Source organism: Lepidothrix coronata, unplaced genomic scaffold (genome assembly GCF_001604755.1).
Source record: "Lepidothrix coronata isolate B3197 unplaced genomic scaffold, Lepidothrix_coronata-1.0 Scaffold17, whole genome shotgun sequence".
NCBI lineage: Eukaryota > Metazoa > Chordata > Aves > Passeriformes > Pipridae > Lepidothrix > Lepidothrix coronata.
Window position 1 is genome coordinate 9,062,789 of NW_016690197.1, and position 17,553 is coordinate 9,080,341.

The following is a 17,553-nucleotide window of genomic DNA, read 5'->3' on the forward strand; positions in this document are numbered from 1 at the left end:
CATTTTAATATCATAAAGATAGACTAAGGCTAAGGGATGCAGCTAATTCATATAAATATTGCACTGTGATTCTTCCTTCAAGTTATTTTAATGGCACCAAATGTCATTGTGTTGCTGCTCCCATTACAATCTGCATAGATTAACATTATAGCAAATCCAGATGAGCCATTTCAATATGGTATGAGTTAGATTTGCTGTGAAATTTATTGAACAGCAGAAGGCTAATCAGAAATACTTCTAAGGGCAATAAAACCGAACCAGAATGCTTAGTCCTGGACCTAGAGTTTGACATTTGAGCTGTATGATACTGGGGAGCACTAGCAGGAAAATAAAAACGCTTCCCTTGGTTTTGATGGTGTAAATGGGCTGACAGTGATAAACTCAAACCACAGTACTTCTGGGAATATGACTATGAGGTCTTTAACAGACCCATTATAAAGATTTGTCTTCAGGAATATGTTTGCCTCATTAATTACTTCCTTCCTATGTATAATCTATAGGATGAAGAAAGGGATCCCCTGCTACATAGCTTTAGCAACTTAAAAGAAGTGCTGAATAATATAACAGGTAAGCTTATACAGAAATCAACAGGTATGTGCACCTGCTAGGATATATGCAAATAAATGTACAGGTGTACTTATTTGTCTTACTCACTATCCAGAGGTCATTAATTGAATAACAAGAAAAGAAGAAATATGTATATGCTTTTAGACAAATAATACCAATGTAAGCTAGCATATAAATACCACTGCTACCACTACTGTAAATATAGAGATACATATATATGAGACTATATATATACTTGTGTGTGTATACACACACATATTTTTATATAAACATGCATGTTTCTTCAATATACAGAAGCTTGTAATAATATATGAAATCTAGTGTATTATCATGCATGGCTTTTTTGTGCTTTGTTTATGCTTTCTGATCTGTGAATGATGGGAAAAATTTGCTTTGAAAGTAGCATTCCTTTTGTTTTGTCCTCACATTCTTTGCCTTGTTGGTTTTCATTGTGTTATCACTAAAAAGTGAAGCACAGACCTTGCTTTCTATTTGGATCTCTTAAGTGAAAGACTGACATTGTGATCACCTGCACTGAAAGGAACTGGAAATCTATATTTATTACACAAGTAGAACACAAGACTGTGGTGTGTATTCTGACCATTTTTTTTCTCACAACCCATCTTTCTCCCCTTCCCCCCACATTTTCTGTGTTTGTGGTTTCAGGAGTGATTGTTTAAGTGTGACCTAATTATATGTTGAGAGTCTGGGAGTGAGGCTAGTCCTGACCTCCACGTGGCATTCTGATGGTTCTTCCCAGGATTTGTCTTACTGATTGTAGTATTTGAAAGTAAGCTTTATTTCTGGTCCCTTTATTACAGTGGGTATTCAGAAATGCATTCAACCTATGTTTGAAGTGAACTTTTTGTGTTTCTGTTTGTGAAGCATGCTCATTCTTGTGTCAGTGCTGAGCCTGGAATCCCATAAAAGGTGTACTCCCTACAAGTACAGTAGTGCTGCTTCCAGGTGCTGACAAGAGGTGCTGAGGACATGTACCAGTTCTGAACCCTTATTCCCTCTTATTTTGTGGCTTCCCGTAGATGTAGTGCTTTACTTTTCTTTGCCAGGTGAACTTCCCTTGGCTGTGAGCAGGACTTTTCTGTCAGGTCATGACATCCTAGGAAACTCCTGCACAGATTGCATGTCTGGATAGTATCTTTCTTCTGGATGTTATGCTTGTACCTGGTCGTGATGATTTAAATTTGTGGGGTTTTTTGTTAGCTCACTCACCTTGTGTAAGAGAGGCATGCATTGCCAAAAGTGTTTTGGCAGGAAATTTTCCTTTTCACCTTTCTATGAGGTAAAATTTTCTTTAAAATAAGACTCCTGAAGTTCTTTGCCATTATTGCAAATATCTCTCCTCATCATCAGGAACAGGGAATGTCAGGATGCTCAAATACATGCAGTATAAGTAAATGTCAGGGACTGGCCATTTATCTAGAGCAGCTAGATTCAATGTGCTGTTGACTTGTTGGGGGAAAAACGCAAGTTCACTATCTACTTATGTTAGAGAAAGCAAATTTTAATGTACTGAGAGATTCAGAGACTCCCTTTGAGTATTAGTCATCATGTAATTGTGGTTTCTGCTGAGATAATAATTGCTTATATGTGGTGATGATAGCGTGTTGGTTTGACTACATGGGATTCTTTTAAATAGGTAATTTCAGCTTCAGTGACTGCTATTTACCAACTAGTGTCTCGAGATAGAACATCATTGCTATGCTCCATTTTTTTCAGTTTTAGACATGGACTGGTTCCCAAGCAGTACCTTGAACCGTAGAGGATCTCCTGCCTCATCTTCCAGGCAATGAAAAGTCCAAGCTTAGGGGTTTTTGGTGTAGGTTTTTTTTTTTGTTTTTCTTTTCTCTTAGACCTTCCTTTCATGTCTCTTTCATTAGCTCATGGAAACGCATTGCTTTTATATTTAAATTTATTCAAGCTGTAATCTTTGACATTTGAGTTAGCTTTTAGTACAATTTTGCATTTATAGTAATATATATTATGTATTTTCTCAATCCCCCAAGAACCCATTTTAATCTGTTCCGGATGCAAATTTCAGGCTGCCTTGTCCCATCTCCCCTCTTGCTCTCTCCCTCCCTTCCCCTCCCCCATGGAGCATGTTTGATCAGGTGTGGCAGGAATATCCACTGTCAAGCTGCGCCCTTTATATTAGTCAATATTATCCTTCCTTCCCTCCCACTCCCTTCATTCTCCTCTGGGCTTTACCAGTTGATTTATAATTTTGGAATTCTCATCGGAGTCTGTAATACAGTTTGTTCATTATTTAACCAAAACCTGTTTAATGAGCAAAGAGAGGCAATGTAAATGTTAGGCATGTTGCAGTGGAGTACCTTTTGTTCTCCTCTGAGCTAGTGGGTATTAACTCTGTCATGACTGTGATGCTGAAATACCCTGGTCAAGGGTATGAAGATGTACCGTATACCCCCAGCAGCTAAAGATTCCTGTTTCAAAGTGTTGCACCCCCAGAGTAACTAAATTACATACAGTGTGTTGTTTGATTACCAAAACAGTAAAAGCTTGCCTGCAACTGAGTAGTGGTATCCCATCCCATTGGTCTAAATAGATTCTCGGAAGAAGCATCTAGAGAAGATCAGCACAAAAAATCCCATCATTATGGTAAGAGTAACTTTAGTTCTACAGTTCAGCATACCTAGCTAAGGGCTTTGGACCTGAGTTATGTGGAATGAAGTTTCTCTTTCAAATTCTAACAGAGAAACTTCATTTTATGTAGATTTATAAGGAGTTTAATAATTTGAAAATGAACAACATATCTGCTCTGATCCACTGTCATTTGGTTTATTGGATGCCATTTTTACACTTTCATGGGTTGCATATATTTTGGTTATTGTTGATAATAGTTGCCTGAAAAACAGAAAAACAGAGGTTCTGTTGTCTTGGGTGATGCATAAGATAATCCAAGACAAATTCAATAGCTGAATGCCTGTTATACTGAGATAAGCACTGTAAGCGTAAGCTTGATGTGGTGTCTTGTATTTCTAGTGCTTAGAAAAAGCAAAAGTCAGTGTCCTGAGTTATGACCATATGGAAGCAGTGACTATCAAGCTTTGTCCATGCATGCAAAATTAAAATACAGCTACATCTTCAAAGGTTATTCTAAAACTGATGAAAGCCTGGATTGTGAGTTTGGATTTAGGGCCACTGTCACCACAACTTCCATTTGACTGCTCTGTAAAGTGAGCAGAGTATCTTGAAAAGTGTGTCTGGATGTTGAAATATTTGTTCATTTTGTCAGTTTTGTTTTGGATTTAGGTCAACAAAAGGAAGGTTCCTTTTGACATCCAGTGGTAACTGAGCATTGTCTCTCTCATGAGTGCTTCCAACTTAGGATGCTCTCGAGCTCACCAGGGTAATGCTTTATAACCACAAATGACTGGTAATTTGAGTTAATTAAAAGCCTGCTTTTCCATGATTTGATGAGGAATGGGTTTCCTTAAATCTTGCTGTGGCTGTTGAAGCCTTCAGACCATTCTGGTATGGTGTAGAGGTAAGAGCAGATACTTCTATAGTCATTCTTCTCATTGCAGAATTCATGCTTTGCTTTGACCAGGGGGATGAGTCAGTAACCAGGATTTTTGTGCCTGAAGTACTGCTTACTGGTGTGTAGGATGGCTTTAGGACAGACAAGACTGAATACAACTGCCTTCTACAAGTCATCACTGCAGTGGGAGAAGCAGGTGTTTGTGGAAAGTGTGTGCATCAAGAGTCTATTTAAATAAGGTTTAAACTAGGTAAACACACCTGTGAAGAGGTGCTTGTGTATATTTTAGGTCCATGAGTGCCAGACTGGAAGGTTTGAGTCCTTTTATCCTGTGGTGGTTCAGAGTTAGTGCATTTAAACAGAAGCTGCAAAGTAAGCTGTTAGAAGCACTCTGATTTCATGCACATTCATGACATTTTAAATGAATGCTTGTACAGTGGGTTCAGAAGAATCTTTTCATGGCTTATTTCAGACAAGAAGCTGCTGCAAATCTCCATCTTTAGAGGGTTGGCTGGGGCATTAAGAGCTGGCTAAAGGTCAAATGACTGTAACCGTAAGAGAACCTTTGCCCAGTGTACTGACTTAATATACTTGTTACTGTAGCCATCAGTTTTCTGGTATGTAGACTTGATTGCACACTCATTTTCTCATGTCTAAGCTCTGGAAACTCAGTTTTTTGTGAAAATCTGGCAGTTATATAAAAAAGTACAGGGATTTTATCCTATTTTGGGATTAATGCCTGAACTTTTTCTGAAAGATCTAGTTTTAAGAAATAGTAAATCAGTGGTAAATATAAATGTGTGGCCTGTTCTCAATGCTGTTGAAGTGCTTTTGAATAAAATATGAGATGTTCATTCTGGCCTATTCAAGTTAAGAAATCAGAAAAAAATCATGTTTGGGTCTTTTTATAAGGAACTATTGGAATTAAATTATATGAATGTGTGATACATAAAGATCTGCAATGCTTGTTGCTTTGCCCTTTGCAGATAACAGCAATACCATATTTTATTTATTATTTATATCTCGAGTTTCTGTAGGAAGTGCCTGGAGTTACTAGCAAATAACAAATATTGATGAACCTTAAGCTGTGATATTTCTCCCATTGTTTGCATTGAAGGATTGCAATGTTATCTAGACCAGACATTAAAAAAAAAAATCACCTAAGCTTTTTTTCTGTTGCATATCAGGTTCCTATAAAAGATCCAGAAGACTCACTGGTCTCCTAGATTATATCTGTTCTTGTGATAACAAAAAAAAATAAAAAGAATTTTTTTTTTTAAATAAGAGGTATCTGTACATATTAACTTGGTATTTTGGAAGACCAAGCAATTCAGGCTAGCATTTAGCTTTTTTTTGCATTCTCTGTAAATTTTTTAAGAAGAATGGAAAGAGTAAAATTGACAGAGTTAAGTTTTCTTCCATAACTTCAACTCAACCTCATTTTGATTAGTGAAGGGCAATACAACTTTAGTCCATATTGAATGACCTGACACAGTGTACAGAAGTGGTAATTTATTTCTCTTCATGTTTTCTCTCACCTTCCTACTATAAGAAATATGAAGATTAGGGTGACAGCCTTGATTTGATGCTTTGATTACAGATTGAATCCAGACATCATTTTTGCCAATTGTATTCAGGCAATACAGTAAAAGTTGTTATTTTAAAAGCAAGTTTCTAGTCTTTATGAACGCAGGCATCCTTCCAAGTGTACAGAGAACGTAAACCAATGCAGTATTTTTGCTTTGAAGCTGCAGGTAGTTCCAGATATTCTCTTTGAGTGAGACTAATCTTTTTAATCTCATTGTAGCATCAAATGAGTGAAATTACCATCTTATGGCTGAGGTGTTTGAATTTTCCTCAGGGAGTATGTTTCTGTTGATATTTTTGGCATAGATTTTCTTGGTGTTATAAACCAGACTTTTCCCAGGTGCTTGCTTACTTTGTACTTTACTTTCTCAGTGATTTTCCTGGAGTTACACTGATGTGCTCTAAGAATGGTAGCTGCAGTGAGAGACCTGGGATGTGAACATCTCAAGCCCGAAACTAACACCAGAATTGTCATGTTAAAATTTTGTTTATTTATAAAGGAAGAATGTCCGTGATGAAGAATAACTGTTGGTATTTGTGAAGCTTATAGATGCATGAAGACAAGCACCACAACCTTTTTCAAGGCTTTTCTGTTGTGTGCAGGACAGCATTTATTCAGTGTGTGAGGAATAAGGTGTGGATGGTGTCACTCTAAATGATTCTGTAGAATTGTACACTGAGCCCTTCAACACAGGTTACTGGATGAAACTGGGACTCATGAGAAGGGGAAGCTTATAGCTGAGAGATTTATAACTTCAGACTGAACAGGCAAAAAGGAATAACAGCTGTGGTTGTGTAGCATCCTTAATTTGATAACTTTTTAGCTCTTGTGTTAATCTTTTATTTTGTATTTCTGAGTAAGAAACTTACTGAATAAATTCAAAAGAAATTGAGTGAATTTAGAAATATCTAGAGCAAAAAAAAACCAATCAGCCCAGTAAGATGGTCTTCACACGAGGTATTTCTGTATGTCTCCTAACGTCCCTTCTGCAGCCCAGTGCAACCACCCTTATGATACCACCTAAGCATCCTTTCAACTCAAGTTCTTTGAGTGTACTTTTAAGACTTTGCTTGAAGCTTAAAAGTCATCCTTCTGTGCATGGCTAATGACTGGCAGGTACAGGCAGGAGGTGGTGCTGTTGGAAGGAATTGTTTCCTGGCACTTAATCCTTAAGGACCCAAGGGTTTAGATGGACAAGCGCTCCTGGCTTTTGCTTGGAAGAGTTCCCACAGTGGGCTTGTTCTGTAACACCAGCCTTCTGTTACCAGTGCAGGGCTGGGCTCTGAAGAGCTGCCACATGTGTGTGGTGTGCAACTGACTCTCTCTTGTTCCACGCTTGTTGAGCAATTACTTTCCCACTTGTTGGGCACTCCATTATTTCCTTCAGTTACTGCGTCTGAGTAAAGTGGAGCCATAAAGGAAATGGCTTAATATACATACATTAGAGGGCAATAAATTGCAGTTTGATTTGGTGGAAAGGCAGTACCAGATGCTCTGTAGAAGCTAAGATTCCTCTTAAGTCAGTCATGGAGGTTTTATATCAAGTTTTTTTGATGGTGATGTCTTTGTTTTGGTCAAGAGTAGTGTAAAGGAATTGTGGCCAATTAAGAGATGTTAAGGCTATTTGAATTACCATAAAAACCCTCTGCAAGTAGAAGTGTACATGAAATTTCTGAATTCTAGTAGTTTATTAAATATATAGCTCTTCTGCCACCTTTCCTTCTTTTAACTGTCTTCTCACTGAACTGCTGCCATCTAACCTGTTAAAAATAGTGCCTCAAAGGTGATTCACTTCAAAGAAGCAATAACTTGTGTCAGGAAGTGCAGGTGCATATTTATATAGTTGCATAATAGGTAATAGGACTGCCAAGAAGTGTTCATCATGCATACACAAGAAACATACTGAAGTATTCCTCATCTCAAAGAGTTTGTAGCTTGAGAGGGTAGCAGCAGAGAGAAGTCATTAAGTATACAAAGTTGTTAAACACTTGAGGATTTTTCTTAACAATTACCTGTTCTTCAAACAGGCTGTCTTTGGCTGATCCCTGATATGGTTTATACCGAGGTGTGAGTTTCAAAGAGAGGTTTGAAAGAAGATACAGTTGGATAAAATGTCCTTTTTTTTTCAGAAATAGTGCAGGGTTTTGTGATAAAGTACTGCTTCTCTCAACAATTAGTATGGAAGAAAAAAAAGCCAGCAAAAAGAGAGGTCGAACAGCAGGGAATAAAAAATAAGTGTAGAAGTAGGAGACTAATAGAGAACATTATTATTAAAATAGGAAATTGATTTGTTGGGGAATGTTAATAGTGAGGGATGTGCAGTTGCTGGGTTGCCCATTTGAGGTAAACTTGCAAGAGCTTTTTAAGGTAACTGAATCTAGCTTGTTAGCTGCCTGATTGTTGTGGAATAGGCTACTGCTGAAGGGTTATTTTTAGTTTGTGTTTGTTTTTTTGTGTGTTTTTTTTGTTGTTGTTGTTTGTTGTTGTTGTTTTTCTTTAAATCAGGAAAAAAAATAGTTTTCCAACATGTTATGGACCTTCTCATTGTAAGTTCTTAAAAAAATGTCAGATAGATAGTCAAGATCTGGCTTTTGTAATTTGCCTATAGAAAATTATATAAGACAGCAGATTTGTCCAGGAAAGAGAGAGAAAACTTACAACTTCATACAGTCCTCTTCATACAGTTATTTTAGATGATATGATTTTAACTTGCTTTTCAGCAACTACAAAAGCTACAAAAAAAAGAAATTTTGACATATGAAGTCTACAATACAGTGGCTTAAAGGTAGGGTCTGAGGTTTTGTGATATGATGGATTCTGAGAAGAGAGAGATGGAAGTGTCCTGGATGAGTTTGTTGATTGTATCAACAGATACTTTCTGGGGAAAAACTTTGGGAGTGAATGGAAATCTGTGGTTTTGTTAGAGTGAGGAAGGCTAAATCATGGGTTAAATATATGTGAATATATTAGGGACAGTGAATCAGTACATGTCATCCCAAAATTGTAGGAAATAAAAAAACCATCTTGAGAGGGAACATTTATCAAGTGGTCATTGTAGAATATTGATAGATCTGCATTAGTATTTTATGATGCACTGTATCCATGTGACTTGGAAATGCCATTGGAAGTGTTTGAGCAACCTGCTCTTGCTTTGAACTCCTAATTATGTATGGACATTTTTTGTTTAGTTTAAGGGCACTGATAGACATAGATTCCCCATCGCTTGAACTTTCTGAAATTAGTATGTCTGTGCTTTTTGCATGGTGCAGTTGGGAAGTTAAAACTTGCCAGTTCAAACTCTCGCTGTATTCAACGTGTTGTGAAAGAGCAGGTGTATAGTTATGTGACAGTTGAGGAATAGGCAAGACATTATGACAAAAAAACTCCAATGTGAGATGGGTAGAAATGTGAAAATAAAGTATGGTAGATGAGAGCTTGCACATACATGCAATAGAACTAAACTTTGGGGTGACACTGGCTTTAGCTATCCTGTTAAAATGAATAGATTGATAAATAGCTTATTTTAATGTATTTTGCACTGTAATTGCAATTACACAATTAGAATACTCAAGGGGTGCACTTCATTAATGCTTGTTAGCTGAATATGTTAAATTCTTCAGTGAGGGTAGTTCTTCGATTGTTTGATACTCTATCTGTAGCCTAATATAAGCACTTCAGAAGTTCTGTTTTCCAGTTCTATCCTTGTAGCAATAAGCTGAAACATATAGACATACTGAAGCAGTAAGTTATAAACAGAGCAGTCTTTCAGAAAGTGTAAGCTGCCTTTGCTTGGTGCAGGAGTCTGAGTGCTTGCATGACTGTAAATAATTGTCAAAGCATGTGCTATGTAAATGAGATGAGATACTTCAAAACAATGCTTTTCACTTTTAATCATGTTTAGCTTGATTCTGGGAGGAAGTATTTTATTAAGATGTCTTTGTGCCCTATTACTTTTCGTGAAATTGTAATTTTTCTTGATACAGTGATGAAGTCTGCAAAGTGGCTGTTGAATTAGATTCCATTTACTGCCTGATTAACTGCCTGAATAATTCAAGTGGCAAGTTGTAAACATGAGGAATTGTTGAAATAAATAAAGATGTGGTTGTTACCTTGATCACGGCATATTGAAAGAGAATGGTCTGTTAGTTCTGGCTATAGCCTAGGGGAGGAGCTTTATTCTAGAAATAAAACAAGTGACAGTGGTAAAATATGCTTGCTTATGTAAGCATCTTTAGTAACTGCACTTAGCAACTTGGATGTTCTTCAGAGTGGGATTAGACACTTTATAGTGGCCTGTAATAGTTCTGTAATAATGAATATGACTGTCATGACAGCATAGAGGAGACATCATTAGCTGGTTTTCACTTCAGTCTGAATGACGGGTTTGTCATTCAGAAATACCATGTTTTTCTTTACATATTCAGCTCTTACTGAAAAGAAAAGGTTTATCTATCTGAAGTGCAAATATATTCGGTTGAACTTAAAATCTAACAAACACTATCATATTTTACTTCTGTACTTCTCTCTATTAAATACATTCTGCCTCAGCAGAGTTAGCACTTCAGATGTGATTAGGTTGGTACAGGGAGTGGCAGAACACAGTCCTGGGAATATTTTCTTTGGTGGCGTTGTTGATGATGAACACAAAGGTGTAGGAAATATGTGTGCTCAGATATTTACCAGTCTGTTAAAATATGGTCAACAGAAAGAGACTCTTTTAGTTGAAACAGGAGTACTGAATTTGATTTGGCAAAGAGATAAGTTCTAAACAACAATTTTCTGAAAGCATGTAACTTCTTTGTGTAGTACAGGAAACTGAATACTTTCATCATGAAGGCTTCTGTTTCATTAACAACATAAGGGAAGAAATATGCATGATTGGTAAATAAAAAACCCTAATGTTTTCTTGGGGAAAGGGCTTTGCCAAGAGTGTTGGAAACACAGGAGAGGAAGAAATGAAAATGTTGAGACACCGTAGAAAGCAATAGAAAAACACTTAACAGTAGCTGAATGGTAGTTCAAGAATTGGAAAAAACATTTTCTTCAGAGAAAACAAATTGCTGAAGAAATATATTATTAAATAATGAGGAAAAGGGAGATCATCACAGACATCCTGGAATGCTTAATTTAGTGGTTGTTTGGTAATAGACTATTAAAGCATTGTGTCACAGGCAACATGAACCTGCATTTTGCAAACAATTTCTCCCTTCACTTTTATTAACAATCCATTAAAAATCTGAATGTGAAGTTCATTCTCATTCAGCTGCCTTTAAATTGTAGTTTCTTTCTGGATGTCAGTTCCTTATGCTATGGAGTTTCTCAGCCCTTACTGGTACTTGTTCACATGCACAAGACCCATGTGGAGCAGCGGAAGGTCACACGCTCCCTTTCACTCTGCAGGAACAGCAGGTGATGGTACCAGCTGTTCACATCTCTGTATTAGATGCCTGAATTTGAGCAGCTGTATGAGGCTGCTAATAAACTCTAACATGTAATGCAGTTCATATTTTGCCCACATTTCTCTTGATCCTTCTCAGCCATGGCCAGCATTTTTTTTAATATCTTTCGATTCTACCCAGAAGGTGCTCATTTTCTTTCTTGTCGTGCTTGTCTCCACTACTCTTGTATGATGTGCCAGTCACATGCTTGTAAAGTGTTGCAGATTTGAAAAGGAAAGGATACCAGAAAATGTGCAAACTGTACGGGGTTTAAGGCAGCAGGAACAATCTCTCTAGCAAAAACATTTTCAAGTTTTAATGCTGTAACGAAAATAATCTAGACTGTTTTAAAGGATGCACTTGTGCTTAAGCAATACTAGTTTTGAATACAAACCTAGGTGTGTGTTTGCCTGTTTGTTTGTTTTAGAAGAATGGGTCAAAGTGCTTTTGTTCTGAAGAACCTCTATCTGCATCCAGCTACTTGAAGAAGTCTTGTTATGTGAATCTGCTATTAAAAGAAGGCTACAGTGGTTTGTAATTCCACCTTGAGTATAAAATTGGCCTGGCCATGAGTTTTGATATATCCACAGTTGATTTCAACTTGTACTTTTTATTTAAAAAGCTTATTTGTGACCTGTTAGGACCCTCTGTTAAGCCAGTTAAATAAACGATGGAAAGGTTGAAACTGCCTGTCTGCGCTTTCCAGAAAAGGGGAGGAGGGAGCCAAAGGAAGGATATTTACAATTTAAAATCCTTTCAGCTGCTCTGTTCACCTCCTTCTCTTACATCGCTGGTTTAGCTCCCATTGCCCTCTCTGGAAGACTCATAGTACCTAGAACTAAGAAATACCTTGGTTCCACTGACTGGCCACCAATGTGATGACAAAGTCTTCTTGCTAGTCAGATTCTGAGAGGTGACTCTGGTGTTCTGTGGGGGGTTTTTGGTGGATTTTTTTTCTTAGGTTTTTTTTTGGCGGGTGGGAGGTTGGGGTGGGTTGGTTTGTTTTTCCCGCAATGCTCTAATCTCAAAAAATGCACTTCGGAGTTGAAGCAATATTGATCAATGTAGGAGCTGTGAAGAGCATCTTTTAACAATATGGAGGTGGGAGTGGGGAAGAGAGTTTGTTCCTTTGCTCAAAGGATCTCAGGGAGAAATTCAGCAAGAGCCAAGATAATGCTCAGAAGTCATGTGTTAAGTGTTTTATAAAATTATGAACATGAGAGAACCTAGCTGTGTAGTTAGGGTTGGAAGAGATAGTGTGAGGTCAGAAGTATATGGTAGAACATAGGAAGAATATAACTTAAAATAGTGAAGTAGCTTAGCTCAGATCATTAGATCCTGATCTTATTGCACCACAACTCAAATAATTTTACCTGATCAGCATTCTTAAATTGAACTATCTGAAATCTAGAATTGATGTCTGTTGCTTTTCTCTAGCAAAGATGGCACTGTTCGTTTTTTTCTGGACGAGGAATTGGTTCTCCCGTGGCAGATTAAAGCAGTAAGCTTCTTATTTAACACTGAGAATTTTTTAGATAGTCTTACAATTTCTTGCTAGATATCCAGTATTAATTGGTTGAAACAGCAGTTATTTTTAACTTCATGTTTCACATTTTTTAATTTTTTTTTTTTTTTTACTGTTCAGGTGTCTCTGTCAGCCATAAAGAAAGCAGATGAAGTAAATAGCTGTATCAAATGACATACCTCTTGTCCCTGCTTCCAAAATAAACCGGGAATAATGCTTTACACATTTTGTCTCCTTTAACTCTACAGGCAAGCAAGAGAGGAAGCATGGATTAACATCTAGTGATTTCTAGGAGCTGTTCTCTGCTCAGATTCCTCTGTGCTTGATCTGACTGACAGGGACATGTGGCTCAAGTGCATCTGGAAATATATCACTGGCAAAATTTGGTCTGGTAAATATAGCAGGAATGGGTTGTCAGGGCAGGAGACGGATTGTTCTGGGAAAGGAAGTGCTGTCTGTCTGTTGTCTGAATAACGATTTCCTATATTTCTGAGACATACCTATTTCTTTAGCATAACTAAGGTAACAGCAGGCTCTGACATACTTGCTGTTTTCTGTTGTCATAAACTCCTGTGGTGGGAGTGTTACTAGAAATGGTAAAATCAGTAGGAGCAGCTATAGAGAACTGATACCAGTATTTCCTATGGTGTTTAAATAGTAGTGGCACACACTTTGTCCTAGTTTAAACTCTCTTTGAAAAGAGGCAGGGACATCAAATGTGAAAAGTAACTCCCAGAGTTTCAGGACATGGTTATACTGAAGAAACCTGACTTTTGCTTAGGTGCAAAATTGTTTCTAGCCCACATGGTTCCAGAAAACAAACAAAAAACCACCAACACCCTCCTTGAAAGTGGGCTGATAACCCATATTCTAAAATTCTTGTCTTTATTGGCAGTTGATATGTAGATGATGAGGAGGGATAGAAGAAGCCAATCAGAAGGCTTTGCTCCAGTAAAAGCTGATTGGCAAAGTCATAAAGCTTCTTGAAGTATTGTGATATTGATTCAATTCTCAACACAAATTATACTGTTTGTGGAGAAAATTGAACCAACTGCATTAGAGAGTGGCCTACAGAAGTCTATACAAGCATAAAAGGGCATAGGCTCTATTTTATACAGAAAGGCATAATCATGGACAGTGACAGTTAAAATCTTGACAGATGAAACCAGTAGAAAATGTAACAGTAAATTACAGACTGTTTGAAATTTATCAAGGGAAGTTGGAGATGATGACAGATTGGAGTCTGTACCATTTGCAGCATATTCTTAATGCAGTGAGCTGTTTTCTTCTGCTTGCTCGAGAATTTATGGAAGATGGAAACCCTGACAATTTTGTGCATGATAGCTGCCTGTGGTTGGTTACTGATTCTGTTGCTTGTCCTGAGGGGTTTACACACTGCTTCACACTGCTCAGTCTGCTGCCCTGTGATGTGACTGTGTCTGGGGTGGGGTGAGCAGCCAACAGGTGCACAGCATACCACACGAATGTGGAGGCAGAGAATTTGTGTCCAAGGACATTGGGGGTAAATAACTGTAGTTTTTAAAAGTGTTACATGAATGCTAACATTTTCACTGAGCAAGAAGTCTGTTCTAAAAACTGTCTCATAAATTTCCATATAGTAAGCTTCAATTCTGATCCTTGGATGTCTGAAGAGCTTAACTGATGTTGGAATTTTCTGTGGTGTTTAGGAAAAAATTAGTAGTTTGCTGGAGGATGCTACTGATTCAGACTAGAGTTGTCCAAAAACTTTGTTGTTCCTAGCAGTAGGATAAGAGATGATATTCTGTGCGTTTTGAGTAAAACCTGCTTGACTAAGTAAACTGTTTTGTCAGTGTACAGTGTCCTTCAAAAATATTTCTAAGCCCTCAGGGTTACTTCATTATTTCTTCTGATGGTACTATGTCCAAATACTCTGTCATAATGTAGGCAGGGATAAAACCTCGTCGTTTCACATTCACAGTGCCAACTCAAGACTTGTTACCATTCACTAGTTATGTTACATAACATACCTGGCTTGCCTAGGCCTTTTGCAATGGAAACTTAAGCAGAGGAACCAGTACATTAAACAAAAATAATTTGTGTTTATCTTACTGTTGCCTGCATGAATGCCTCTTATTCCAGGTGTTCCAGCTTCCAGCAATTGAGATTTGAAGTCTGTCCCTTAGAAGTCTCTGTTTCTTTTCAGGCAGCTCAGATGCTGTTCCTCAATGCCCTTTTAATCCAGGTCTCTATTCCATTTTATTTTTCCTTTGCCTGTCTCACCCTGGAATAAAACTGAAAGGGCTGAACTTCATGTTACAGGTGAAATTTCACATCAAAGGACATCTGTGTTGTGTGATCATCTGGTACCGGTACACTTTTGTTTGTTTTTTTGTGCATCAGCTGTCAATATGTATGGCAACAAATGACTTTTTAATCAGGTATCTAGCAACAGAAACTAAATCAAGCCTAACATATGTTCAGAATATATTATCTTTCCTTATATGTCTACCAGCATTGAATAAAAGGGTGTTGTTTCTTCCCCGAACATTTATATTTTGTTTTAAAATGGCAGAGTTCTGCTCTGAACTCAAAGCAAGAAGCTGAAATTGTCTACAGTGCATTAAAAGTGTGTTAAAAAATCAGACTGTTGCATTAAAAAGAATTGCAGTTACATAAATTTGAGAGAAATCTCGAAGGACCAAAGCACAAGGTAATTATTTGTAAAGAGCTTTGAAATTTTAAGGTATTGTGTGCAATGAAATATGGAATAGTACTGGGAGGTACATGAGAGGGGTATCAGTTTGAATAAGCATGAGAAATAGGGTAGTGGTGTATTAGTATTTTCCATAAACAATGTTTCTGAACATAAAGAGATGATCGGGGAAACCCTGGATGTTCCTGCAAACTGGGGAATGAGATGCTGGAAAGCAGTGCCATGGAAGAGGACCTGTGGGTCCTGGTCGATGGCGAGTTGAATATGAGTCAGCAGTGCCCTGGCAGCCAGGAGGGCCAACCCTGTCCTGGGGGGCATCAGGCAAAGCATCGTCAGCTGGTCAAGGGAGGGGATTGTCCTGCTCTGCTCTGCACTGGGGTGGCCTCTCCTTGAATATTGTGGCAGTGTTGGGCACCACAATATAAGAAAGATATTAAGCTCTTAGAGAGTGTCCAAAGGAGGGCAATGAAGATGGTGAAGGGCCTTGAGGGGAAGCCGTATGAGGAGCAGCTGAGGGCACTTAATGTGTTCAGCCTGGAGAAGAGGAGACTGAGGGGAGACCTCACTGCAGTTACAACTTCCTTGTGGTGACCAGTGACAAGACCCAAGGGAATGGCCTGAAGTTGTGTCAGGGTAGGTTTAGGTTAAATGTTAGAAAAAGGCTCTTCACCCAGAGTATGGTTGGGCACTGGAACAGGCTCCCCAGGGCAGTGGTCACAGCACCAGGCCTGACAGTTCAAGAAGCATTTGGACAACGCTCTCAGCCACATGGTGTGATTCTTGGTGCTGACCTGTGCAGGGGCAGGAGTTGGACTTTGTGATCCTGATGAGTCCCTTCCAAGTCAGAATATTCTATGATTCTGTGAAACAGAAAGCCCAAGTATATGTAGTTCAGGACAAGCAATGCATTTTCTTTGATATGTTAATAAGAAGGTTACTAAATAAAGAAGTAGAAAATGTACACATTTCTGTTGCTTACTGCTAGTCATTACATACTTCTTGCATGGAGTGCTCTGCAACATTGCAAGAGAATCAAGTGTTGATTAGATGTGAAGCAGGAAGAATAATAGTATGTAATTTGTACTAGATGAAATCGGAAGGAAAGAGAGAAAGATTCAGCAATAAGTAAAAACCAGAAAACTGCAGAGAGACTGCAATTCTGGAATAGTTATAGAAGGTTTTGGACCTGCTGCTTTGAGGAAAGCGACTAGAATACTTGAAACTCTTCTACAGGAGCTTTTTCTGCAGGGATTTTGTTCTAGGACCACTGTTCCATGGTAAGAATGGCTTTGCTCTGGATGTGTCTGCGTGATGATTTATTCAGGATGGCTGTAGAATTACTTGTAACTCTGATCTAGCTGTGTTGCTAGGTGTTGTCATGTAAATAGGAAGCGTTTAATCTCTGTAAGTATAACTATTCTGCATTCTACAATTCAGTTACAACTGTCTAGGTAATACTGAAAGCTTATGGTATTTAAGCCTTATTTATGAGAGTAAATGCTGAATTGCCAATCTGTTCTGATAATATCCGCTATTTAATTGTATGAAGATAGTTGTTTCATTTGAAACCTTTAAACTATTTTACTGTTTTAACTACTAATTCTGGGACAAGAATGCACATAATAAGATGATGAAAGGAGAAAACAGGAACATGTAGGTATATGTTATCTAAATGGGAGCATAATTACTTTGTTCTGGACCTCCTCATGAACACCTTCTAGGTGGTAAGTTATATGGGAAGGGAATTGATCATTGCCTTCATGAAATACTTTAGTCTCTGCTGTGTTCTGAGCTGAAATTTCACTTTTTGAAAATCACCTGAAGTATTAGCTTAACTTAATCTTTCAGTCCGAGCACACAAACTTCAGCTGCACAGAACTTTATTAGCTACAACAGGCTGTTGTAAAATATTTATGCTGCAACCTTATTTTTGGTTTTGGGAGAAGAATGATTTAATGCTTAGAGACAGCTAAAGCAGTGAAAACAAGACAGAACTTGGGACCAGGTTACAGACATTTCAAGTGTACCGTGTGTACACATAGGTGAAGTTTTATATGTGAAGAAGCTGCCTGAGTTTCTTGTAGTGCACAAACAGCACTTAGGGGCAATGTAAATGCCACAGAAGCTGCTTTGCAAAAAGGGCATGCTTTTCCAAAATTTTTTAGCCTTGTTTTCCTTGACTTATGTTCCCTTTTTCTCTTTTGCTGTTACTTTCTGTTT

The 17,553-nt window shown here is 37.9% G+C and overlaps 1 protein-coding gene across 6 annotated transcripts in view; it reads left to right on the forward strand.

The window, feature by feature from the left end:
* The window catches only part of GBF1 (golgi brefeldin A resistant guanine nucleotide exchange factor 1), a 106,656-nt gene that overhangs the window by 6,398 nt on the left and 82,705 nt on the right, over positions 1 to 17,553 (forward strand). For all 6 annotated transcript variants that reach the window (XM_017806958.1, XM_017806959.1, XM_017806963.1 and 3 more), the window contains one exon: positions 501 to 567. In XM_017806958.1, the coding sequence (XP_017662447.1) occupies positions 501 to 567 (67 nt within the window). The remainder of the gene's footprint in view (positions 1 to 500; positions 568 to 17,553) is intronic.